The 27,793-nt window shown below is 44.8% G+C and overlaps 1 protein-coding gene across 1 annotated transcript; it reads right to left on the bottom strand.

Annotated features, from left to right (window-relative positions):
• Nucleotides 1-2,633: 2,633 nt before the first annotated feature.
• Nucleotides 2,634-14,922, bottom strand: HPN (hepsin). Its single transcript, XM_083369730.1, has 12 exons — nucleotides 14,813-14,922; nucleotides 13,497-13,598; nucleotides 12,913-12,954; nucleotides 12,541-12,670; nucleotides 11,850-11,972; nucleotides 10,027-10,067; nucleotides 9,543-9,708; nucleotides 8,516-8,706; nucleotides 7,963-8,058; nucleotides 6,407-6,549; nucleotides 4,615-4,779; nucleotides 2,634-3,080 (listed from the first exon to the last, which is right to left on the bottom strand). Exons 1-12 carry the CDS (start codon nucleotides 14,826-14,828, stop codon nucleotides 3,042-3,044), a joined length of 1,254 nt encoding a protein of 417 aa, XP_083225856.1. The 5' UTR covers nucleotides 14,829-14,922; the 3' UTR covers nucleotides 2,634-3,041.
• Nucleotides 14,923-27,793: the final 12,871 nt, after the last annotated feature.

Below are 27,793 nucleotides of genomic sequence, written 5' to 3' on the forward strand. Positions count from 1 at the left end.
TATTCCCTTCCTATTCTGAAGATTAGGTCAGATTAGGAGACTTGCAAAATCTCTTCCATGAAACTAACTGGAATCTAGGCCTGTTCTCCAACATGAAGGAACCAATGATAGAATAGTCTTGTGAAGAGTTTCGTGTGTGTGTGGGGGGGGGGGGGTGTTTTTAAAATGTTGTAGTAGTACTACATGTAGCAAGAGGACTCATTAGCCTATCATAGGTTAGGGTAGTAGGAGTTAACCCGGCTGCAAAGTAGCAATATGATAACGTACTGTAATCTGAAAATTGTGGTCTGGGTTGGGCTAATATGTGGACCGTATCCACATATTAACCTAATTCCCCTTAATATACAGAGATGAATTTACAAACTTGCCCAAATGTCACAGCCTCCTTTGAAAAACATGGCTAGACAGTATACAGGTAGCCCTTGATTTACAGCAGTTCTGGAAAAAGCGACTTATGACCGTTTTTCACACTTATGACCATTGCCGCATTCCCAGGGTCATATGGTCAAACTTCAGATGTTTGGCAACTGATTCATATTTATGACGGTCTCAGTGATCCCGGGGTCACGTGATCCCCTTGTGCGACCTTCTGACAAGCAAAGTCAATGGGGAAGCCGGCTTCACTTCACAACCGTGTCACTGACTTAACAACCGCATTGATCCACTTAACAATTGTGTCAAATGGAGCAAAATTCACTTAGTAACTTTCGTCATTCAGCCACAGAGGTTCTGAGCTGAGTTGTGGTTGTCAGTCGATTGCTATCTGTATTAGAGGAAATGCCTACATTTCACGGGAAAAGCAGAGCAAACGTTCTTTGCTTTTTAATGAAAGGAAGCAAGCAAAACCCACCGGGAATGGAATGGGTTTAAGATCAAATATATGAGAAACTGCCATGAACAGAAAGTAGATTTCTATGTGAGAAGCTAATATAGACTAATAGATTAGTTATTTAATTCCTCATTTGGACCCTAACTGCTGGACATTCCTGGCTGCTGGTTTAGTAATGTTGGGTGGGGGAAAAAAGTTTGGTTAACCATTAACAAGTCATTAACTGTTCTGTGCTCTGTTCCTCTCCTTTAAGGGGATGTCCAGTCTCTCTCCTGCAACACTTGCATTGTTTCCACATGCTGTGGGGCCTCACAGCAGGCTAATCCTTATTATCCTGCCACTCCGGGAAAAGAAAGAAAAAGGGCATTGCTTACCCAGAACTAGCTCCTTGAGCAGACACAGTGACCTCCCCAGCCATTCTGAAATTAGTGAAGGGTGCTAACTATTGAGAGCTGAACATAAGGGACCAAAGACTGGTTAGACGTGTCACGGAGATGATTTATGAAGATCCTGGTGTAGGGTGTAACCATGATTGTCCTGGACAATTTCAATGTATATTGAGCATTCCAGAATGAAAATCGCTAAATGGACTCACCAAGACATGGTTGCCTAAACAGCAATTGTTCTCCAAAGGCCAGAAAGTTCCAAGAATAAAAGTCAGTTTATGTGAAATACCCAAATATCTTAAAGGGGGGGAAAATACCTAGGAAAATTGAAGCAAATTTTACGGTTTGCTGTCCTCTGCTGTTCAAATCATGCAATAAATATTTCTCTTTCCTTGCAAGGATATTGGTGAGGCATTCCTGGAAAAAAAATACACCTCTTATGAGACGTAAGTCTTAGTTAAATTGACTTGTGACGTGGAGAACCCCATTTTCAATGGGGATTCTCAGGGAAAACTATTCAAATCCATTCAAGAACTGCCCACAGTCAAAACCAGTTTTCTTTATTGAGATCATTGCAAGTATAAAATATACACAATCTGAGTGAACAAGATTAGGTAAGACTGAAGACAGTCAGTACAGTCATCTATATGCAATGTACGAAGGCATAATAAACAGACTGTCTTTGATGCTTTCTGGTCTTGAAAGGTACTGCCTTGGCCAAAGGTAAAAAGAGAAGGTTTCTTTGTAAAAAGAAAATGTCCATTGTACCTAGCTGATAACTTATAAATCATCATTAACAATTACTTAAAAGAGCCGTGGTGGCACAGTGGTTAGAATGTGTGATGTGGACACAATGGACTGTAGGCCAATGACATAAAGCAAGCTTTCCCAACCATCTTTGTACTCCCACACATCTGAAGGATATAACTGCACAACCTGTTGACAAGGAATGATGAAAATAATAATCCACACAACTGAGGAACATCAAGTTGAAAAGGGCTGGTCTAAAGAACTTTGGGCAACAAAGCTCCAAAATCAAAGAATGATAAAACAGTCTATTGGGATACATTGTTATGACAATCTACTGAAAATGAATTGATGTGAAATGACACACTAACCCACTATAGTATAGTATAGTGACTATACTAACCAATTTTCAGATTTGTGCTTTGGCCTTCAGCTTATGATCTATTGGAATATAGGATTTTTTATTATAATCCTTTAATACAAGTGCATCCATTAAAGTCACAAAGCTCTGTGTGTGGTTTTCTGTAGCAGGAGCCCACCTGGAAGCCATTCTTTAACCAATTAAAAAATGGGTTGGGAAGCTGGACGCAGAATATTACTTTCCAATGGATAGAAACTAATCAAGGAGAGAACCAGCCTAGAACTAAGGAGAAGTTACAACTATTAATCAGGGTTGCCTCCAGAAGTGCTGGGTGCTCCAACAGTGGGGTTTTTAAAGAAGAGATTGGAGAACTATTTGTCTGAAATGGTATAGGGTTTCCGGCTTGAGCAGTGGGGGTTGGACTAGAAGACCTCCAAGGTCCCTTCCAAACCTGTTATTCTGTTCAACCCATCCCTACATAGCCACTGAAGGACCAGAAGCGCCATGAAGACAAGGTAGCAGAACAAAAGCCTTAAAGAGCCAATAAGCCATGACAGCTTTAGCAATTGGCAAAGACTTTTCTGTCCCATTCTGCTCATTTGGCCAGGCCACAGGTACAGTATGTTCATTCCTCCTTCCCCCCCCCCTCTCTTCTTCCTTGATTCTTCTTTTTAAAGCAGCAATTCACTGGAAAGGGAGGAGGCCAGCTCCATGCATTTCATTTCTGAATCACCAACCCACTAATGTGGGAGTTAGTCTGCAGAAAAGAAAGAAAGAAACAAAAAAGTACATGAAGCATCTCCAGTTGCCAGGAAAGTGGTCCAGCCTTCCTCAAGCCTGACAGGCTTCAGAGCCCAAAGCAGTTTTAATAGTTTATGATTGTTTGCATAAGGTAGACTATGATTGTTTGTATTCTTATACCCTGTACTTAGCTCTGGGAAGTCGGGGAGGGGGGAGGGGGAAGGGAGGGAGGGGTTGGGGAGGGTTGGGGAGTGGGAAGGGGGTGGGGTGGGGTTGGGTTTTGTTTGTTAAAAATAAAATGTATTGTAAAACTCTTTAATAAAAAAAAAGCCTGACAGGCTTCAGATATTGTAACTTCTGACTTCCATCATCTCCATAGGAATAACGTAGGAACACATCAAAAGAATATTAGCTGAACTGGGTGTGTGTTTTTTAACTCGTGGAATTCTGGGGCTGAAAATGAACTACAAGGAGGACTGATCCATGCCCACGTTCGATTTCTTTCCCCAGTTACTCAGATCAGTGATGGGGAATCACTGTTAAAGCAATGGGGGGGTGGGTCAATTGCTAATTCAGAAGGGAAGGTATGACTGTTGAGCTAACTGCCCCACCATCTACCCTTGATTAGACAAGGACTGTGGTAAACATAGTGTCAAATCCTCCAGAGCTGCATAAGGTGAAAATTACTTCTCCAGCCTCAATCTTGTCACTTTCTCTTTCACAAACTTCATGAAAGCAAAAGCAGTAAGGATGTTCAAGCAAGTGGATTTGTTTTAATTTGTAAGCAATATATCTGTTCGTAAATGCCCACGGAGGTTCTCAGTCATCCAGGTCATGGTTTGTCCCAAAGGTGCTTTTATTTTTACTTCCAAAAAGGCAGCTGGACTTTCTTTGTTTTTCCTTGAAGACATTTTGCTTCTCATCCAAGAAGCTTCTTCAGTTCTGACTGAAGTGGGGGGGGGGGAAGCACCTTCGGTATTTCTGTTTGTTTTTAAGACAGAAACTTTCTGACTGTTGTTCTCTCCACCTTATTGAAGAGGTGTCTGGTTTGGTGATTAAGTACATTATAGGTTCATTAAGCTGTTTTTTTTTGTTTTTTGTTTTTATTATGTTAGGGCTTACAATACAGGTTTTCTTACTTCCTACCTCAAATCTGGAAATAAATTGTGTTACTGATTTTCAGCAATTGTTCCCCTAAAATTTCAGTGTCGGGGCAGAGAGGCTTTGAGGAGCCAAGAGCATGGTTAGATCACGTTGGAATCACACTGGGGGGGGCGGGGTAGGGAGAGAAATAAAAACAACCTCATTTACTGACTGTGTTGCTATAAAATACTTCACGTTGCAACTGAATTAATCCATTTTGATGGTTTGTGCACACACAGAAACAAACTCATCAAACAGGCTGAGTTTGCCCAGCATTTTATGTCTTCCTGCCAATTAACCAAAGTTTGAACCAAACATAGCATGTTGATTAAACATTTTGTGTGAGCACAACCACAGATTCCCACAGCAGCTTCTCTGGAGCATTCCCCCATTCATGTGCTATTTACCTTCATTGTGCGGTGGATCCACCCATGGAAATCGTTAACCTTGGTGTACACACCAGGCTTATTGGCCAAGGCACAGCCTGTGCCCCAGCTCACAATGCCACACAGCCGCCAACGTGACACTTGTGAAATACTGTCTTCACACATAAAAGGGCCCCCGCTGTCACCCTGTTGTGTGGAAGAAACCTAGGTTAAAACGAAAACCTGCATTTACGTGTCATCCTCACTTCTGTATTCACTGCACTGCTATCCCAGAATTCAAAGGCCACATGGGCCTGGATGTCTGGGGACGCTGGGAGTTTTAATCCATCCACATCAAGTCAAGGAAAGCTATTATGGCTTGTTCCCTTCTGGGAAGAGGGGGCTTCGTGGTATCCGTAGCAGAACATCCAGATTCAACCATAGTTTCATTCCATACAGCATTAACCTTGTGAACTCTCAGGCTTTTCCTCCTTCCATTATATATTCAAGGTGGACAGTATTTAATTTTACTCTTATGTATATGTAGGGGTGTGGGTCTATACATATGTGTGTGTGTGTGTGTGTGTGTGACGTATGTGTTTCACTTTGAGAGCGGGCAACTAAATTTCATTTTTGATGTGTGCCATTGTGCCCACAGTAACAAAAAAATGAGAATAAAGATTATTTTATCTTATAACAAAAGAAAGTTTAGGTTTTTAGGTTGTGTGTCCTAAAAGATGTAAAATGACCTCTTTTGTGGCAGTCATTAAGTGAACATCATGGTGATTAAGTGAACCAATTGTTTGCTATGGGTGTGGCTTTGCCAGGGCTGGCTGGGGAATTCTGGGAGTTGAAGTCCTCTCATCTTCAAGTGGCCAAAGTTGAGAAACCCGGTTCTAGAGGGCACCAAGTCCAATTCTAAGAGCTTAACGCAAAATTGGGTGAATGGATTCACTGTAAAAGAGATTAGGTTGTTCACAGTGGGCAAAGGAAAGAATCCAAACCACTCTGGAAAAGTTGTTTGGTCTTCCTTTAACGATTGCTAAATGTATCAGTTCTAGAAGCACTATATTTTTTAACTGAATCTAAGGCTGTTACTCGTCCCAGCTTCTGCCAACCTAGCAGTTCGAAAGCACGTAAAAAATGCAAGTAGAAAAATAGGGACCACTGCGGTGGGAAGGTAACAGCGTTCCGTGCGCCTTTGGCGTCTAGTCATGCCAGCCACATGACCACGGAGACGTCCTCGGACAAGCGCTGGCTCTTCGGCTTTGAAACAGAGTTGAGCACCAGTCCCTAGAGTCGGAAATGACTAGCACGTATGTGCGGGGGAACCTTTACCTTTTACCTTTTTAAGGCTTTCAAACCGGTCAGTCCTAGAGGAGATCAACCCTGACTGCTCTTTAGAAGGCCAGATCCTGAAGCTGAAACTCAAATACTTTGGCCACCTAATGAGAAGGAAGGACTCACTGGAGAAGAGCCTAATGCTGGGAAAGGTTGAGGGCAATAGAAAAAGGGGACGACAGAGAATGAGGTGGCTGGATGGAGTCACTGAAGCAGGAGGCGTGAGCTTAGATGGACTCCAGAAGATGGTAGAGGACAGGAAGGCCTGGAGGAACGTTGTCCATGGGGTCGCGATGGGTCGGACACGACTTTGCAACTAACAACAACAACAACACAAGCTTAGTGTATATTTCCTTGATTACTTTTCGCATCAAAGGAAATTGGCCACATGTTCCCCTCGCTATGCTTGACAGATCAGAAGTGCTCTTAATACACCCCTTTTTTTTCATCTACAATACCCAACTCCTTCTTCACCATGCCAAACAGCCCCTACCTGGCAAGCATCTGTGCCTCCAGCTGCAAAACCAGCACAGAACATCCTGGGCCTTATCTGGCTGCCATAGTAATCGGGGCCATTGCAGACACTGGTGCTGATGATGGGTACACTGGCCTCTTGAAGGACATCAGACTGCTGGCCTACAAAGAGGGACAAGGGAGAAGCTGCCTTCGTACCAGACGGCCTGGGTGCTTCCATCGGCTCAAGGCAGCTTTGCAGTAGTTGGCAAGTTCTCTCTTGATGCCCTGCTTCCCCCAGGCCCCGCTGTAAACCTTCTTCAGCTCCTTCTCACCTTCTCTAGGAAGTAACTGAATATAACTCAGCCAGATTCTTGCAGAAGAGCATAAAGCCACATAGGCAGAAAAGATAGAGCACTGCAGTGCTTAGAAATCAAACCCTTATAGAAATCTACAGTTCTGGATTTCAAATTTAGTCTTTTTCCTTCGTCCACGATCAGTAGACCCTTGCCCATTCTCTTAATAGCCTCGGAAGGGACCTAACCTATAGCGCATAATTGTTCTTTCTGTTGTGGGAACTGCTGGCAACTGCCTTATCCAGCTTTAATGGGTATAGGTCAGGGGTAGGCAACCTTGGCTCTTTTATGACTCATGGACTTCCACTCCCAGAATTCCTGAGTCAGCTATGCTGACTCAGGAATTCTGGGAGTTGAAGTCCATGAGTCATAAAAGAGCCGAGGTTGCCTACCCCTGGTATAGGTCAGGGATACAGAGTCCTTTCCCCTTCCTGAATTATGATTAAGAAGTGCTGGGCAGCAAGGGATGCTGGGAGTTGTAGTTCATCAACATCTAGCGAATCAGAGGCTCTCTAGACAGGACCTCAGACTTGTTTTCAGATCCGTTGAGTTGGCCTTTGGATCTGAGATGTTCCATTATCAACCCACAGTCTTTCCAAAAGTTTCTTCACTTTCACTTTTTCCTGAGCTGCTTTGGCTCCAGCTTCAGAACAGAGACCGGCTCATTTCTCTTCTGATCCACTGAGGCCAATTTATGTGAGCTTATACGTGTCCCGCTGTAACTGTATTATTACGCAAAGAGGTCTGCAAACTCCAGTATCTTCAAAGAGAAGCAAGACACAGAAACTGGCGTCTCGTTGCGTGTCTTAGGTGCCAACAAGAATGTAATGATACCTGATAAATGAATAGTAATATAAATTCTGTAGCCTATATAAAATGCTAGGGGGGGAAAAGGAAGGGGAAGAAAACATTTATCTGCTAGCTTTATGGCAGTTGTGAGGCTTATATTCATGGGTAGATATAGGTCTATGCAGGGCAATTATAAATACTCTTTATTTTGTGTGTATTTTCTTCCTTTTGGCCAGGCCTGCCTGCCTGCCTGCCTGTCTGCCTGCATCCCCCTTCCCTCCCTCTCCTTTCTTTCTTTCTCTTTCTTTCTCTCTTTCTCCTTCCTTCCTTCCTTTCCTTCCCTTCTCTAAAATGCAGAACTTTTCAACCGAATTAAGCTCTCAAACAACTTGACTGAAAACTCCAACTGTGCAAACACTACTGCCATCTTGTGGCAGCAAGAGGCCCTTACCGTAGTATTGTGTGTTGCCCCATCCCGTCACAGTACAGATCTTGCCATCCACCAAGGTTTGCCCCAATGCTGGGAGGCAGATTGGCTGAATAAATTCTGTAAATTAAAAAAAAATGCATTGCTATCTTGGGAAGGATTCTTCTTTCCCTGGCTCATGGTCAGGAGTGGCAAGTTGCTTCTGTGAATGGTGTGCCCAAAATGTATCCTTTTTTTAAAAAAAAAATCAAATGGAAGAGAGAATTTGTGAATTGGAGAAATTCCTCAAAGGAAAAGTGACTTTCAATGCAATCCCCACTAGATGGTGCTGGTCTTCCACAACTTTAGGGAGAAAATGGCCAGGGGCAACGTGGACCTCTCAGGCCATTTTTAAGATATATTTTTTTTATCCTGCCTTTATTATTTTATAAATAAGGCAGCAAATATACAGTACCTAATACTCCTTTCTTCTCCATCCGTTCATCTTAATGTGAAGATGTTCCACACAAACAGAGGATGGGTGGGCTTTGCATTGTGATGTCATGACCCAACAACTCCTACCCCGCAATATTCTCACCATTGAAGGAGAGTGGTGTGGCCAAGCGCAACAAGGCAACGTCATTGCTGTTCTCCTCACTATTGGGGTCCACAAAGGGCCTGTACCCACCATGGTACACAATGCCGGCCACATTCATCTGCAGGCCCCTAGTGGATTGCTGAGATATGGCGCCCATGAACACTTGCCAGCGGCTCACCACGCGATTCCTCCTGCAAAGCAAACCCAAAAGGGGAAAGTTGGACAGCAGCTGGGATCAGTGGGACTTTGGATTTAGTGATCTCTTGAGAGCTGGGCACATCTAACAGGTTTGCTTGAATTAATTAAAGATATAGCGGCTGCATTCACATCACAAGCTGAACTTGATTCGTCGTAACCTTGGTTATGGTTGGTTATTTTTATTTTATTTTTTGGGCATGGCTTGTTAAAGGCAGGAAATGGCTTTTATGGCCAAGCAGAGCACATGGTGCTAACCCCGCCCAGATGTATTATTTCATTTGCTTCAAAATGCAAAAAACAGCAGCCCTGTGGTGTTTTTTTTGGGGGGGGCGGTCTCTTTTTTCAGTAGCATTTTGATATTATGAACAGCCTTGCGGCTAGATTTACCCATTACCCAAAATGTTCATTTATTCCATTTATTAAGAAATAAGCCACAATTGTCTGAGTTCACAGCCTGCTAAGCTTGAACTAACCAATTGTATATTGAGTTAGGACCTCTTCCTAAGGTCACAATCTTAACAAGCTGAGGAATCTTCATGGCCTTAAAGACCAGCGTTAAATGCTTTTTTGAGTAAAATCTACAATTAGCAACAAAGCAGGGCGCACTTTAGAGGGCTTCCTTGAATTCCCCAGCTGGCATGGCTGTGGGTTTAGAATTCTAGGGATTGAAAGCTAAACATCTGGAGGGCACTTCTGAACTCTGAAATTGCTCATCAACAGTTGACGTTCCTCCCTAGTGAGCACTCAGAAACATCTGGTCAACTCTTGAGAACAATCAATATTACAAATCTGGATCTCATTCTACACACATCTCTAGTCCGGGACTTACTCTGGAAAGCAATGAGCTGCTGTAACTATCCATTCATTTGAGATGATGGAGCCGCCACAAAGATGTGTCCCATCATAACGTAGGCTGACTTGCCAGGGCCATTTACCCAACCTGGCATCTTGGCCACCTACAATCCGGTCTACGGATAACTTCCTGCGTCCACAGTCTGCAAAGCATACAATAGTTAATATCCATTCTGATGCACCTTTGTATCCCACATACCTTCATGAATGAAATTCATGAGAAGCAAGGATATCAGAATAACCCAGCTGGGCGCTTGGGATGAAACCAACAAGCTGCAGAGGAGAATCTAGCTTTGAGCAAATCGGAAGACAGGAAAGTTGGATGTAGCATGTGAATAAGAGAAGATCGGAGGGAGATTTGGAGAAAGGTCAAAGGTGAGAAAGAAAGGCGTCGATTGGACAGGAAGGGGGCAGAGAAAGAGGGCTAAAAATATTCTGGAAATAGTTTGTGTTTTTCATACCTTGACAGAGAGTTGCCAGGAACCGGCCTGTCAGACAATCACTGTGAGAAAGATAAGAAAACTCAAGTCTATGGAAGGAGAAGTAAGAGGCATTGTCAAGAAAAGTGCAAACTCCCAATTTTTGCAGTTTGAATTTCTGCGGGACACAGAATATCTCTAGTTTTGATTTTCTTAAATGATGATGGACCGATTGCATTCAGTTCCCAGGGATCTTTCATTATAGATAGACTTCAAGTTCACCAGTTGGTCTCCCACGCAAAGACAAGATAATTTAGGAAAAGTAGCTACTATATATATCATGTTGCTTCTAAGCAACTCCTGGACCAAAAATTATTCTCCGTGTCTGTGTGCCAAAACAACCCCATGCTCTCAAGATGCTTTGAAATCTCACAATCCTTGGTCATATGCATCTTGCTTTCAAAACATGTGACGTGCATAATGTTTTATTTCTGGGCTGATAAAGCAGAAAATGGGCAATAGGAACCAGCTATCGAGAGACCAGCTGTAATGGCAGGTAGGGAAGAGTTTGGGAGAATGGGCGAAGAGACTCTAGCAAGAGAATGGTTAGACATAAGACAGTAGAGCCCACAGGTGGATAATGGGTGAGGCAAGAGGCTCAGATTAAAAAAAACACCTTTCTCTTTCTAAAGGTTGTAAAGAACTTGCAAAATTTGTCAATGTAGCTTTACAATAAAATGGATTGGCTCATCTGGTGGTGATTACTATCTGTTTACCTGGCAAGGGTGACGACATCTTTTCCCAATTACATCTATCCATCCCATCGGGGCCAGCGGTGGGAACAGGGGAGGTGGGATGTTGCAAGTCCTGTCCTCCAGGGAAGCTCATCTGACGGAACCCAGAACACATGGCTTTTCTGCTCTGACTCTCATCCTGTGGAACATCATCTCCCTGTCCCACTCACCCCAAGGTGAGATTAGCCCCAGCCTTCTTAACCTTCTAGAAAGCCCTTAAAAATGTAACCTTTTTCAGGATCTTCTGGAGAGCCTCTGAGCTAGTTGTACAGTATTCCATTTTGGTGACTTATTCTCCCACAACCCTAGGTTATATGTTTCATTGAGGTTTAATTATTGTAATGGGTTATATTGTTTTATTTGTTACTCTTGGCTATATGCAGCCCACAGTCATGCTCAGTGAGATGGGCGGATATATACATCTGCTAAATCAATCAATCAACGCATTCCTTAACTCAGAAGTGCTCAGGTTTCTGTCATTAGGAGTTGGTAGGTGTATTAGGCAGCATCAGTTCCCATCATTCTTGCCCTCTGGCCATGCTAGCTAGAAATACTAGGTGTTACCCTGTACATTCAAGGCTGGGAAGTTTTGGCTTAATGTCATGGTTCCGACAGATGAAACTCTTCAAAGAACTTCGAGGCATTGTTTACCTTAAAGAAACTTTATTTGAGTAGCATAGCATTGGCACTAACATAGTCGAAGCCAAAAACTGAGTTTCCCTTCCCCTGAGCACATAGTATCAAAGCACAATTCCCTCCTTCAGTTAACAGTCATAAATCACATTCCCCAATTAAAGCACGGCTTCCCCTCCAGCTCTCCAGCCCCAATTCTTTATCATCTCTTATTTCAACAACCTTGGTTCTCATGCTAGGTTCAGTGTTATTATGTCTAGCTAGACTCCCATGCACATTCCTCCCCATCCCCCCAGCATCATCTAACCCTAAAAGCAAAAAAGAAGAAAATGGCTGCATTTCCATCTGTTGGCAATGCAAAAACATCCGAAGTTAGCAGCGTGGACACTAAGTATTTAAGCAAAGGAAAGGGAGGGGGAGGAGGCAAGTGGTCCTTACCACACCCAGATGGCCTCTCTAAGCTTTCTCACAAAAGGCAGGCGAGAGTCATCCACGCAGAAGTAGCCTGATGTTCCGTTGGCACCTATGCTGTCTGCAGCCAGGACTGAATGGGAGAGAGATCTGGAACAGAGAGACAAATCCCCCCCAAATCAGCATCCAACCAATGACTTGGTAAGGTTTCATTAGAGTACGGCGTTTTCCATGCTTTGGGAAGTGGTAGCACTGAGCCCAAAGCAGCCTTTGCTTTGGGAAAGTCTTTATTTTTAGGCAGTGTCTCCCCTAATTTCTGACCCACTATTCCTGGCGCATGTTTATGGAATTCCATCAAAGAGAGATATGAATGTGTATGAAGAGGTGTTCTTTTTTTCCTTTTTGAGATAGCAATCTGTTTAAATAGCACAGATCCAATTTTACTTAACAAATTGACAACAAGTAGACTCAGGTTCCACTGGACTCCACCTAATCTCTGGGGACAATCTTACAATGGCATGAAAAGGTCCGGGCATTATAGCTTAGGAGAGCTGGAATCACGCTGAATCAATATGACCAGATCAACATGAGCAACTCTGCCAATCTACAAGCCCAGTTGCCTAAGTTGACTCATACCAGTCTATCTTTGCTTATGCCTCTCACCTCCCCATCTGAAGCCCCTCTAGACTTTGTCATCACAGCCAGGTTTCTGGTGTACCTGACAAATCCCATCTCCTCACAACTAAGAGCTGCCACCTGGGCATCAGATGAAGAAGAACAAAGGAGTCTCCACTTCCCTTCAGTTTCATCATACACAGTCAGGCGCAGGTCCTCGGTATTCACCTGAACTGAACAGAACAAAGGTAGTGATAAGACAGGACCATCCCTGCCCCTGCCCCTTTGTTGCTCCCAGGTAGACCGGCTGATCCCATCTGTTGCTGAGCTACCATATTTGACAGCTGCTTTTTAATCAGACTGGGTGGGAATTGGAGAAGCTGCCGTCCCACCATTCCTGAAGACATCAGGCTGGAAAAGGTGAGGCTACGTCACAGGTGGCAGAAGAGCTCACAGCCCTTTGACGCACACTCACCCGCATATAAGCTTTCCTTTTCGCTCCCAAGCACAGACAACACTGTAGTGGGAGATAATAAGATTGATTAGAACATTGGTCAGCAGGACGACAAGTAAAATCCATATTCTACAGAAGTTAATATGTTTGCTCTTCACAGTGGAAATAGGGTGGGTAGACTGAGAGGGAGTGACTGGCTCAAAGTCATTCATCCACCTTTCATGCCTAAGGCAGGACTGGAACTCACTGTCTCCTAGTGGTTGACCCAAAGCCAGCTTTCATGCCTAAGGTGGGACTAGAACTGACAGTCTACTGATGATTGGCCCAACGTCACCCACTTAGCTTCCTTGCCTAAGGTGGGACTAGAACTCACTGTCTCCTGGTGATTGGCCCAAAATCACCCAGCCAGCTTTCACGCTTTACTAGCCTATTGTTGTATGCAAGTGTTTCTCACTTCCATGCATATCCCCATCTCTGCCAAGCTGCAGCTGAGAATCACTAGCTTTATTGTACATCACAAACAACCCCAATTTCGTGACTGGGACCCAGCCAGAGTTTGGTGTAAGATGGAGCAATATATAAAGATCTCTCACAAGGGATCTTACCTATTGCCCAAATCCCAGCTCCGATTCCAGCCAACAGAAGGAAGGTGCTGATTCCCACTGCCATGACTTTAGGCAGAGTCCAGCTGCATGCTTTAAGTTCTTCTGAAAGGTAGAGAGATCATCAGGCAGCAAAGCTCAGAGTTGTGCCCATCAGGCAGAAGCAGGTGTTGGAAAAACAACTCCCTAGATGCCGTTAATAACAGAGAAAAGGTTTTCCCCCAAATTAGCGAGAGGAAATGGAGAAACGGGGCGATTATCCAAGAGGACCAGGTCCTGCCTTTGTACATAACGCCAGCCTAGGATGTTAGTCACCATCCTAATATGAAGGCCATGAGGATGGATATACAGTGGTACCTCGGTACTCATCGTTAATCAGTTCCAGCAGGCACGATGAGTACCAGAAATGATGAATAACTAACACATTTTTCCCGTAAGGAATAATGCAGTGAGTTACAAGGCAGCTGACACGGACAAGTTGAGGACCAAACAAACGATGAGTAAGGAACAAAATGTTCACATCAGACTGCACTGAGTACCAAATCCAATGAGTTTCAAAGCAGTTGAGTACCAAGGTACCACTGTATATTCCCTGCTGAGCCAAAAGCAAACAAGCTATATGGCAGGGTTTTGTGTATGTGTGAACCAGGTCTATACTATACAGTATTATTACAATAATTCATCTTCTAGATCAGGGGTGTCAAACTCAATTTCATTGAGGGCCGCATCAGCATTGTGTTTGCCCTCAGGGGGCCGGGTGGGTATGGCCTGGGTGGGTGTGGCCTACTGTGTGGGCATGGCTAGAGTGCGTATGGCCTACTGGGTGGGCGTGGCCAGCTCTACATCATTGGCATCAAGGGTGCCTATGGGGGCCTGGGCAGGAGTGGGACAGATCTGAGGGTCTCTGGTGGAAGGAGGGTCTCTGGGCCAGGGCCAAGGCAGTGGGGGCCGTTCCCTCACTGTTTCCAGGATGGCTTCGCGGGCCACATGAAACCACTTCGCGGGCCGGATCTGGCCCCCGGGCCTTGTGTTTGACATGTCTGTTCTAGATGTTCTTCAGAAACTCCTCCACCTTTGAACCTAAAGCTAAAACAAGGGGTGGGGAAAGCTTATTATTATAATTATCAGATTAGAGAGAAAGTGACAGAGGTCACCCTCGTGAGCAAACAGCTTTGCACGTCTCCTGAATGCCTGAAAAATGTTCATCGTAAGTCCTACTCTAGAAACAAGAAAGACGGCAGGAGGGTTGAGGATTTAAAGGAGGAGAGTAAGATTTGGGGGTTTTTCCTTCCCTTCTCTTTTTGTACAGTTCAACTCACCATCTTTTTCCGCCATTTCAAAAGCAACTAATCATCAAAGCTGCTCGGCTGTCTGCTTGGAAATCAAGCTCTTCGGGCCCAAGGGCCTTTGGGTCCAATCCCCAAGTCCTAAGATCAGAAAGGAAAAAGAATAACAACAGGACCTAGACTTACATACCGCTTCGTAGTGCCTGACAGCCCTCTCTAAGCGGTTTACAGAGTCAGCTTATTGCCCCCAACAACCTGGGCCCTTATTTTACCAAGCTTGGAAGGATGGAAGGCTGAGTCAACCTTGCCCAAGACCGAAAACCTGGCAATGAGCAGTTTGCCTGCCATACTGCATTCTAACCACTGCGCCCCCACAACTCACGTTACAAGTTTCTTTTTCTTAGAGCGCTTGGCAGAGCAGCCCAGTGCAGCCCAGAAGTTGACCTGTGTTCCTCTTAGAGCTCACCAAATTCTACCTGGAATTTCCTACTAGCGTTGAAGCGTTGTTTAGCTTCTACCTTTATAGTTATTTTGTTGTTATTCAGTCTCTAAGTCGTGTCCAACTCTTTATGACTCCATGGGCCATAGCGTGCCAGGCTCCCCCCGCCCTCCACAATCTCCCAGAGTTTGCCCAAATTCATGTTTATACTTAGCTATTTCATTGGGTGAATTTCTGAGGAAGAGAAAGGTACAACTATCCTTGAAGTCTGAAATCTGGGCTGCTTTGGGATTCATTCATTCATTCATTCATTCATTCATTCACCAAGGAATAGTTTGGCCTTCCAGGTTTCCATTGAAGCCTAAAAAATGTCAGGCTGGTTCAGGGACTGTCAGAGGGGTGATCTGCTTGCGCAAAAATCAACACCTTCTTCCATATCATTTTTGAACCTGTGCGGTCCTAATGATAGGAAGCTAAAACCTGGCTTACCTTGAGCATCCTAAACCTAGATGATTAACCTAGCAAAACACATTACCACTCCATGGCCAACGTCCATTCAGGCACAAGAAGAGGCTGTCAGCATGCCTGAAGGACTCTCCAGATTTGCAGGCAAATCTCTCCCACACATACAATATACACAAGACCCAAACGCACTGCAAAGGGGGAATGGAATTTCCCGGAAGATAGCTTTGCCTCTCTTCAGCTCTGGATTAACCATTAAGCAAAATAAGCAGGGCGCCAAGGCAAGGGGGGGGGGAAGGAAACACCACAGTTTTTTTCCCCTTACCTACTATGTCCTTAACTCTTCCACTGCTGTAATTGAGTTTAATCAAACTTTTTGATTAGTTGTCCTTATCCACTGCACTGGACTTTAATCTGCATTGTTTAACGAGTGAGTAAAGTTTCAGAAGTTTGGGTTGCAGACATCATGAGGTCACATATATGTTTCCATCGCATGGCAATTTCACTTCCGTTGTTGAGCTGTGCTTAGGGTAGGGGGGGTCTTCAAACTTGGCCTTTTCATGACTTGTGGACTTCAACTCAGCCTGGCTGAGGAATTCTGGGAGTTGAAGTCCAAAAGTCATAAAAGGGCCAAGTTTGAAGATCCCTGGCTTATGGCATCAGTCCGGCTATGGAACTTTATTTACGAACACTCCATATTGCAACATGGCTTTAAATCCCATTTGCATGAAGCACATTTTCTCCCAATGCATACAGCTAGTCCTCAATTTACAACTGTGATCGAGCCTGCAATTTTGGTCATAAGGCATGACGGTTGTTAAGCAGGCCATCACATGACCATGCCAGCTTAACGACCATCACGACTTATGACTGAAATTGCAGACTCAAATTATGCCTCCTTTTATGGCACTTAAGAAATATGGCAATCACACAGCAAATGCTGCAATCATTAAGGGAACCCATTGTGCATATGGGACGTTATTTAATTATTTGTATCCCGCCTATATTATATTTTATAAATAACTCAAGGAGACAAACCCAGTCAGCTTTCATGTCCAACTCACCATCAATTCTTCTTCCGTTCAATTTAAGATGGACATAATAAATTGCTGGTTTTTAATTGTAATTGATAGCTTGGTTTGTCTGTTCCTGCATTTTAATAGGCCACAGTGTGGCTTTGCTTGCTTTTGATTAAAATAAGGGAATCAGGCTTCACAGTTTAGAAAGCAAAGTCTGCGGTTTAACACGTTGTGAATAATTGAATAAATCGTAGCTCAACAACTTGGAGTTTAATCAGTGGGCGGATCAGGATGGGGCCTCTATTGCTGCAGCATGTACAGTATCCTGTTTCATCTTACTGTATGTGCCACTGTGAGAAAGAAACGGCAGAACAATATGGCCCCTGGCTTGATCCCACTCAATTCCTCTTACCTGTTTAACTTGTTAGGGAAAGATGCCCATTTTTGGTCACCTTTCGCTCAATCAAATGAGACACTTTTCAAACAAAGATGCCAAATTTTAAAGGACAGTTCAATTGCTCAGCCAACAACAGCTGGAAAAGTAGTTTTATCCTAAAATATATTTGTGGTTCTGTTCATGCAATCCTTGCATAAAATGCTGAGACTGCTGAGTTTGCATTGGGGTAAGGGTGCTGCCGTTGCGTTACTGACTCAGCATTTTGTGGGATCCCAACCCCTTAGGGTTCTTTTGTTCGGTGCATGATGTAAAACTAGATTCCCCAAATCAAGGAAGTGATGTGAATCCACCCAGAATGTCTGGCACAGTATCGTACTTGAGCAAAAAGATTGTGTATCGGAGAACATCTGACAATCTCTGCTAGTGAAAGCTGTTTTACTGGGAAGAACATATCCAAAATGCAGACACAGTCGTATATTACAATCCTTTTCAGAAAAGTATTCAAAAGGAAAGAAGACATTAAGATTAGGAATGCCATTATCCACACCTACCTTAGCTATATTCATAGAATACTAGTGATTGAAGGGAATCAGAGCAAACAGCATATCATTTGATGAAAAGGTGAAGTTTAAAAGAGGACGAATCATTTATTGCTATGGATTCAGATCATCTTTCTAAAATGTTTGAGAATCCTCCTTAGCCCCAGGTATTTAAATTACAAAATTGCCAAGCTCACTGTCTGCAGAGTCTAAAATGCCACACAAACACACAAACCAATGGCACCAGTCCGATATAGTATAGGGTCTCCACGTTGAGCAGGGGGATGGACTAGAAGACCTCCAAGGTCCCTTCCAACTCTGTAATTCTGTCATTATGCTCAGAGAACCCAGCCATCATTTAAGCAAGCTGAGTGAACCAGGTTATTCTATTAAACCATAGCGTGGTTTATTTGTTTGAACATAGCTTGATAAATGAATGCAACATTTGTATTTTGATCACTTGGGTTTCAGGTTTAGGATGCTATCAGAACTGACCCAACATCAGATAATCCTGCTAGGAACCACCTGCAGAATAAGGGGCACAGCAGAAGGGATTTTGCCCATCCCTTCTGGAGTCAAATTTTGGTCATCACCAAGGTAGGGCTACTAAATATGGATGGTCACTAGTGGGTAGCAAAGAGCTAGGGTTTTCTGTGGCTCTTGGTGGCCACTTAGTGGCCCTATGAAGTATTACAACTCATACAGAGTGCCTCTGACTAAAGGCTAGATATGAATGGCTTGTGGAATCTAGGCAAAAGGCTTATTGAACTAATTTATTAAGCATGAATAAATTTAGAAAGCCACAAGCAATATTTATTCTGGTGGCATTACAATGACATGGACAAATCAATGCCACGGAATCTAATAGTTACTTTATCGTGATGAAATAACTATGGATACTTATCAGAAGACAAACTTTTTCTGAATTCTCCCCCTACACCACATCCAGACACATTTAAACATTTAGATAGTTCTCATTTGGGTCCGATTACACCAAATCAAGTTTCGAGTAACCTGCCTCGCCTTCTAAAGAAACATTTGGCTCCAGTGAAGTACAGCAAAAGTTAACTGAGGTGTAACACAACAGTCAAGGGTTAATCCAAGCAAACAACTGGACTGCTGTGGAACAAACTGATTCTCTGGCCTATCTGAGGAAAGCGGCTGAGTTTCAGGAGAGTTGACCAAAAACAGATCAGCGCGACACAACTGTTTTTAACGCAGTTCATTTCTGACGAGATTTGGTGTGGTAGGACAACTTGGCTCCTTTTATCTATCGGTCAACGATGCAAATTTGGAAAAAGGGTTGTTTCAGAAACCTTAATTCAAAAATTAAATAATTTTTAAAAGCGTTAGAAGCATCTATAAGCCTTGGTGGCTTTATTTCTGACCCTAAGATGGGGGTGTAGAAAAAGTAGCTGGCGACTTGTTCCCACAAGTTAACTAATTAAGAGAGAGGGGGAGGGGGGGAAAGAGAGGGAGGGGGAAGGGGGAGAGACACACAGAGAGAGAGAGAGAGAGAGAGAGAGAGAGAGAGAGAGAGAGAGAGAGAGAGAGAGAGAGAGAGAGAGAGAGAGAGAGAGAGAATTTGTGACTCTGGGCAACTGCCTGGACAAGTCCCTGCAGTTTTCTTGCTAAGGTTTTTCAGAAGTGGTTTGCCATTACCTCCTTCCTGGGGCTGAGAGAGAGTGACTGGCCCAAAGCCACTCAAGCTGGTTTTGTGCCTAAGGCAGAACTACTTTGCTGGTTCCTAGCTTGATGCCTTAACCCTTACACCAAACTGGGTCTCTGAGATCCATTTACCAATATTCTACAAAGCCGCAAGAGCAATTCTCACACACAGGAGTAATCTATGAAAAGTGTGAGGAGCAAATCTGATCATCACAAAACAGACAGGCAGGCAGGCAGACTTTGGTTATCAAGACAGGGCAAACTTTGCTCTCCAAAGAACCGGGTTTTCGGGAGAAGGGAGGCTGCAGCCCCAACTGCTGGGCGATTTTAGGACCCTCACCTCGCTCTTCACCGCCTCAAGCACTGCGGGGGAAATGCGCCCAGCCGAGGGGAACTCGCCTTCTTCCAGCCCAGGGAGGCGCGCTCTTCATCGCCGGGACCGGAGGCGCTGCTGGCTGAGAGGCGCTTCTTGCCTTGATCCTCCTGGGCCGATCGCCAAGGCTGCAGGAGAGCCGGGAGATCGCAGAAGCGACGACCGGGCAGGTGTGGTACCTGTGAAGAGAGAGAGAGGGAGAGAGAGAGAGAGAGAGGCAGAGGAGCCGAGAAGGGATCTACGCGAAAGGGGGCGCAAGCCAGTGGGCGGGGCTAGGCGGCGGTGGGCGGGGCGTTGGCTTTTTTTCAATATTCCCTCTGTTAAAGCGAAGGGCGAGCAAAGCGGGGAGGCAAAGGCGAGGCCGAATCCCCGAGCTGGAACGTCGGGACTTGATCCCAAATGGGGAAACTCCAAGGCTGGGATCCTGGCCTTTCCTTGACAGATGGAGAGAGATTATTGGTTTGCTTGCTTCCTTGCTTGCTTGCTTGCTTGGCTTGGCTTGGCTTGGCTTGGCTTGGCTTGGCTTGGCTTGGCTTGGCTTGGCTTGGCTTGGCTTGGCTTGGCTTGGCTTGGCTTGGCTGGCTGGCTGGGTGGTTGGTTGGTTGGTTGGTTGGTTGGTTGTAGGGTTCCTAAATTAGGGAGCCAAGGCGCATCTCAGCCGAGCATCCCGGGAAGAGGACGCAAGCAAAGCCGTTCGGATCAGCAGCGGCGCCACGTCTGACCCCTTCCAGGTCCATCCACCTTTTGGCAACGCAGGGAAGCCCGTCCGAAGCCGAGCCGGGCCTTGGGAGTGTGGCAGCGAGTCCCGCTGGCCAAGTTGGAGGGCAGCAAGGAGAGGGTGCCGGGGAGCCTGGAACTGGGATCCGAATGCTTCGGGCTGTGGGGGCCCCTTGCCCAGCTCGGCAGGCTCCTCTCGGGGATCCTCGGCTTTCAAAGACAGCCGCCCGCGAGAAGGCTGCGAAACCGCCGCCCCCGCCGCCGTCTGGAAGCGCGCCTTCTTCCAGAGGCGTCGCTTGGCGAGGAAAGCGCCCTAGCAGCTCATCAATTTCTCCTCCGCCGCCACACACACACACCCCCGCTCAGCCCCGCTGCTTTCTGAAAGAGCCCATTGTCCGACCCACCTGAGGACGCACCTAGGAGCCAAGAAACTTGCGCCAGCGAAAGAGGAGGAGCTGATGGCAGCGCAAGTCCCCCCTACAGACACACACACATGCACACACAAACAGGGAGGGAGAGGGAGAGGGAAAGAGAGACTGACTCCCACCTGTTTTTATTTATTTATTTATTTTTATTTATATCCCATTTATATCCCGCTCTTCTCCGAAGACTCAGGGCGGCTTACAATTTAAGCACAAACCAATGTGCTTAGCAATAGCCTTCATTCTATGTATATGCCTGCTTATTAGGGCTTTCACACACACCCCAAGCGGCATTATTACAAAGTCAGCTTAATTGCCCCCAACAATCTGGGTCCTCATTTTACCTACCTCGGAAGGATGGAAGGCTGAGTCAACCTTGAGCCTGGTGGGACTCAAACCTGCACTAATTGTAGGCAGCTGGTGTTACTTAAGGAGGCATTAGCCCACTGCTCCACCAAGGCTCTTTTTAAACACCCCCCCCCAAAAAAAAAACTGCAGTTCCCCCTCCAAGCAGGACATCAATCAGTTTTTTCCCCACCAAGCGAGCAGTCTGCTTGGAGTGTTCGGCTACTTTATGAATAAGCTCTTGTACAGAAGTAGTTGGGTCGCCTTTTCCCAAGACAGTGAGGTTTCTTGGAAGGGGCGGGGGGGGGCTTTCTGGTCTACCTTACCCTGCTGGGATCTCTTGATGGTGTCCCATCCTGCCTAGTGAGGATCCTCCCCAACTGGCAGCAGAACTGCTTGACCACAAAACCAAACTGGGTATGATTAAATAAAAGAGACATTAACTCTCATGCAGATTGGAATCAAATATTCAGCCACCGTTTGTATTGAACTAAAAAACACTGCGGACTTTTTGAAAATGCTACAAAGATAAGAGTCAGAGTTAGCTTAACAACAACAACAACAACAACAACAACAAACACTGTATGAAAGGGAAGAGAGGGGAAAGGAAAGGAAAGGAAAGGAAAGGAAAGGAAAGGAAAGGAAAGGAAAGGAAAGGAAAGGAAAGGAAAGGAAAGGAAAGGAAAGGAAAGGAAGATTAACTGAGTTTGGACAAGCCCTCAAATTATCCAACTGTGTTTTAGGGGGTCACAGGAAGAAGGTTGGCTCAATGATCAAGTTAAGCAGTTCTGTAAATGATGCCATAACAGCACAGTCGTGCCAGTTCACTTTGTACCATGCCCTAAGCTCCCAAACCCCACAGTAAGTTAAATACTAACCTAGCTTAATGTGTGGTGTGAACGCAGCAGGTTTGTCCTGAATGAACCTGCTTAAACCTGCCGTGTGAAAAACAAATCGAATTGCCGTGCAAATCCAGAAAATCAGATTCACCGAGTCTAACGTGGTTCAGCTGCTCAAAGGTGAGCAGATCAGGGAAACCCACTGATCTCTCTTGGGTCTGTGAGATTTGCCACCCCAGAGAATCCAGAAGGCCTTTTCACCAGTGGTGGGATATGGAGCCTTCAGGAGACCAAAGTAAATGAACCATTTGCCGCAGGAGTGGGGGAAAGGGGAGGGGTCCGTGGATGACTCACTGCTGCAAAAGCAGGTGCGGGTGGGTTCAGCAAAAGCGCTTCAGAGGTAAAGGGGAAGAAGAGATTTGTAGGTTCGGTTACTAATTACCTGGGCAACCAGCCTGGGCAGCTGTTGGAACTGGCCCAGGGGATGGGGGAAAGCCAAGAAAAGAGCAGCGCCCCTGAACTTGACCCTTGCATAGAGTAAGAACATCTGAGCCAAACACCGGGTATCTCCCCTCCCCCCCCTTCAATTTCCAACTTATGCACTGGAGCAGCATTTGAAGTTTTCACCAGGGAAAATAGAATCAGGAAATCAGCTGGCTTTTGAGGGTTTGAGGTCCATCAAAGACCAGTTGGCACTAGTTGTTTTTATTGATTGGAACATTCTTTTCTGGGCAAAAAAGAAACGGAGAACTAGGGCAAAATAAAGCCTATCGTCAGTATGAATCGAGAAAACGCCAGTTCCCAAATATCGGTTCACAGGGCAAAAACCAGTCATACTGTACTCGGTATTGGAGGCAGTTTAACTGTTTACGCTGTATTTTAACAGTGTTCTTATTTCACTGCTGTGTGTCAGCCAGAGCCACCTGTGTGAGGTGAGCATCTGTATCCATGTAATAAATAATCCCTGCTGTCTTCTTGATGTTTGGAACTGTTTCTTTTTAGCTGAGCCGTTCTTCTGAGTTGGAAAGTGAAAAATACAGCATACTATTCATGGAATGAAGCCGGAATATTTGCCATCAATTGAAAAAAATCAAAGCCAAGCTGAGCCCCAAATGGTGCCAGAGGGAAAAAAAACAACAACTGAGTAGGGAATGGCACCCCCCCCTCAAGCAAAAGGCAGGTTGCAAACGGCATCCATTCTCAAGAAAAGAAAGTGATTGAGCATTATCGATGCACATGAGTAAAGTAGCATATGACTCACTGGGATAAACTAAAAAGGGGTTAATATTGTAGCTGTTGGATTCTGGATGATCAGCCTGTTGTCTTTTATAGCTTACCAAATTGCATTTTTTACTCGGTGTGACTGTAAGAAGCAGAGTTCAGCAACCTCTGAAGGAGCATGGATCCCCCACCCTGATTGTCTTACGGTTGCACCACACCAACTCTCCAGATGCACAGATCTCCACCCTGGAGCATACTGGTAGAAAATGCACCTCCTGGGGGGGGGGAACGGCTGTGTATACCAAAAGTGTGCATGTTTTATTTCCAATGGAGTGTGTGCGAATGCCTAGCATTGCTTGAACCCTCTGTGTACATTTTTTTTAAAAAAAAGGACTCTGGGTCTTAGACTTTGGAGGGCACACCTGTCCTTATGGGCACACCTGGTCATAATGGGAAAGGGCATCACTGTGGCATAATGAGAGATAAGCAAATAGTGACCTGACTGGGCCAGGTCTCCAGAGCCACAGCCACTCAAGGTGATGGTGTTTCTATTAGTTCTGAAGCCTCTGGTGGGGGTAAGTCAGCTCTAGCTCTGTGACTTGAGAAGAAGAGGAGATGTTTTGGAAAGCAGGGTTGGTGTTCTGATGAGCCCTTTTTAATCAGGGCAGAGGAGACAGAGAACAATTTTGGATTCCATTAGTGTTGCTGGGGTGAACATATGGTAGACTTACAAATCTAGAGCAACAAAGATGATTAGGAGACTGGAGGCTAAAACATATGAAGAACGGTTACAGGAACTGGGCATGGCTAGCCTAGTGGAGAAGGACCAGGGGTGACATGATAGCAGTGTTCCAGTATTTGAGGGGCTGCCACAGAGAGGAAAGGGTCAACCTATTTTCCAAAGCACATGAAGGCCAGACAAGGAACAATGGATGGAAACTGATCAATGAGAGAGAGCCAACCTAGAAATAAGGAGAAAATTTCTGGCAGTGAGAACAACCAACCAGTGGAACAGTTTGCCTTTGGATGTTGTGGGTGCTTCACAATGGAAGCTTTCAAGAAGAGAGTGGGCAGCCATCTGTCAGAAATGATACAGGGTCTCCTGCTTAAGCAGGGGTTGGACTAGAATAGATGACCTATAAGATCCCTTCCAACTTTATTGTTCTATTCTATTCTATTCTATTCTATTCTATTCTATTCTATTCTATTCTATTCTATTCTATTCTATTCTATTCTATTCTATTCTATTCTATTCTATTCTATTCTCCTTCTTCCCCTTCCCCTTCCTTCCCCCTCTTCCTCCTCCTCCTCTTCACAAACCCCACTCCCTTCTAGCATTGATGAGGTTTCCTAGTTGAATCATGAAACATGTGCAATAAAACAGTCAAAGCTCAGAGAGCACCAAGGACCCCATAGACCTTGGCTGCCACCTCCTCCTCCTCCTCCTCTTAGTCGTCCTTTTCCATGGAGGTGGAACATGCGTGTGGTGACATCATCACATGAATACTATGACTTAATACTAATGTGAGTTTTGGCAACAATGATGTAAGAGTAGTACTAACACAATAACGTGTGTGTGTCATGTGTCATTGGCATCATTTGTTACCAACCCCCCCGCCCCCCGGGTGTGAACTGGATGTATGTCCTAAAATTGAATTCTGTAGACTTGGGAATTAACATATTTAAAGTTTGAAAAGTCTCTTAGCATTGTAATAATCTGAAGGGTTCACATTGTCTCGTTCCAGTAACCAGATGCAACCTTAAAGGTCCAAACATATTCAGAGCTGATCATCATATCTTGCAATAAGGAACTTTTATCAAATCTTTTTTTCCTTAAAGGCATGACCTCACCCCTCTAGAAAATGGTAAGTGATGAATTGTAAAGCAAAAAGAGAGAATGCTATTTTATTTACAATTATAATTACATCCTACCTGGGGTATAATTAAATGGGGAAAGACTCCTCTTATTTTAATTCTACAACATGCCTATGAGATAGATTAGCCTCAGAGGGAATGGCTGACTCCAAATCAACCATGGAATCCTAAGGCCCTTCAACCAGTATCTTCACAGTCCCACTTCAGTGTCTTCACCACTTCACTACACTGGCCTTCCTAGAACTCTCACTGGACCATAAGGTGGCTTTCTAATGTATGTAATGCATACGTGGATCAAATCTCTGTTTTTAATTTGGCCATGACTATTTTGTATCTGGTGTCATTGCTTGTTCCCTTCAATGTGACCCCTAGGAGGGATATAAAGTCAAGGTGAGGTTCCTGACTTGGGGAAAACTTGTGTGGAGAAAGGAAGGAAGGAAGGAAGGAAGGAAGGAAGGAAGGAAGGAAGGAAGGAAGGAAGGAAGGAAGGAAGGAAGGAAGGAAGGAAGGAAGGAAGGAAAAGGAAGGAAGGAAAGATGGAGGGAGGGAGGGAGGAAAGGAAAGAAAAAAAGAGAAAGAAAGAAAGAAAGAAAGAAAGAAAGAAAGAAAGAAAGAAAGAAAGAAAGAAAGAAAGAAAGGAGGGAGGGAGAAAAGGAAGGAAGGAAAGAGGGAGGAAGGAAGGAAGGAAGGAAGGAAGGAAGGAAGGAGGGAGGGAGGAAAGGAAGGAAGGAAGGAAGGAAGGAAGGAAGATAGAAAGAAAGAGGAATCAAAATAATCAAAATGACAGTTGTGACCCTGAAATCAAAATATTAGACATGTAAAAAAAAGTGGATCTGCCCTCTTGCTGTTTTTGTTCCCCCTGCAGATGCCTCAGGAAGGTAGGAGAAGACGTCAGGTCTGCTTCTTAGTGGGGAACTGTTTCTTCTTCTTTCTCTTCCTCCATTCAGTTTCAGCTCTACAGAAATGATTCAATGCCCACCAGTGACAGCAGCGACACCTCCAGCTATGGTCTGATCAACCCTGGGGAGAGCTCCAAGAACATCCTCTACTCCACCAGCAGTCTGCCTCACACCTTGGATGACCTGCTGGCCGGCATGAAGGTCCCACAGAAAGAAGGCCGCCAGCCTCCACCAGCCCGCTCTAAGGACAGCACCAGGAACAAAAGCGTCCTCATCAATCTGGACGTCAGCGATGGAGAAACCAGTGCCTCGGACAGTGGATCGGAGTCCCCTGTGTATGTGCAGTTGCCGCCACAGCCCATCATCCAGGAGCACACGGTCAGCACCATCAATGCTAAGGTGAGCCTCCTGAGCATGAACGAACAAACTTCGTCATTGGACATGGGGTGAAACGGGATTTTTGCTAACCTTTGCTTGTTGAGCAAGCCATCACAGCTTGTTTCTTATATAACCTCAAGCCCTAAGCCAAAGGTCTTCAAACTTGGCAACTTTAAGACTTGTGGACTTCAACTCCCAGAACTCCTCAGGCAGCCATGCTGGCTGAAGAATTCTGGGAGTTGAAGTCCACAAGTCTTAAAGTTGCCAAGCTTGAAGACTCCTGCCCTAAGCCAGGGGTAGGCAACCTTGGTTCTTTTATGACTCGTGGACTTCAACTCCCAGAATTCCTGAGCCAGCATGGCTCAGCTTGGAAACTCTTCCTTTCCCCTCAGCATGGCTGGCTCAGGAATTCTGGGAGTTAAAGTCCACGAGTCATAAAAGAGCCGAGGTTGCCTACCCCTGCCCTCAGCCATAGTTTTAAAAGATGATATGGAATGAAGAAAACTTTGGTTGAAATTGTTAGAGAAAGTGATAAGTTACTCAACCTGTTTGTACTTATTTTGATGAAGGGGGAAATGATTTCTTTATATTTCTTCTTTCTTTATATATTTTCCCCGTCCCCCTGCCACCTTTCTGCTTTCTGCACTTATTATTTTTATGTATATTTTCCTTAGTTTTTTCTTTTTTCCTTTTAAACTTCAATAAACATTTTTTTTAAAAAAAAGCAATCCTAAGCCATAGTTGTCAGAACACAATGGATGGGGTGCTACGATGCACTAAGCCATATTGTCTTTTAACTGTGATTTGCTCCAAATTACAGTTTAAGCCATACATAATGATTGACAGATTATAACAGTGTGCAGCAGGAACCAGCTAACTGAACTCCAGGATGGCTTAGGATGAAGTGTGAATCCAGTTGGTCAAATTTACAATGAGGAAAGTCACAGGGACTTGCCTGTCCAATTCCTGATTTGTGTTCTTCCATTTTTCCCCCCTTAATGAGGAGAAATAAGCCCATTTTCGTCAGCAATGCTCCAACTTATTTCCCCACCAGCATAAAAGGAATGTTAACCCAAGTTTTCGGGAAGCAATTACGTTTGTAGACAAGTTGATCCCTGCTTGTGAGTTCCAGTACAAATTCCAGTTCTCTCTCCTATGCAGGTCTCTTGGGCAGGCCCACAAAACGGTGAGTTGATTTCCTTCTATGAACTGCAATTGCAGGAGGCTAAGCTAGAAGGCCAAGGGAAAGATATCCATTGGTTCTGCTCACAGACCGAAGAGAACTTGGAAAACCTGACTCCCGGCACCGTGTACGTGATCCGTGTCAGGGCTCTGAACGTGGCAGGCACAGGGAAGTGGAGTCCACCTTACAGGGTACATACCGCTCTGGGGCTTAGTGAATATATTTGGTATAATGTTGG

Source organism: Vipera ursinii (genome assembly GCF_947247035.1).
Source record: "Vipera ursinii genome assembly, chromosome: 9".
In the NCBI taxonomy this organism is placed as follows: Eukaryota; Metazoa; Chordata; class Lepidosauria; order Squamata; family Viperidae; genus Vipera; species Vipera ursinii.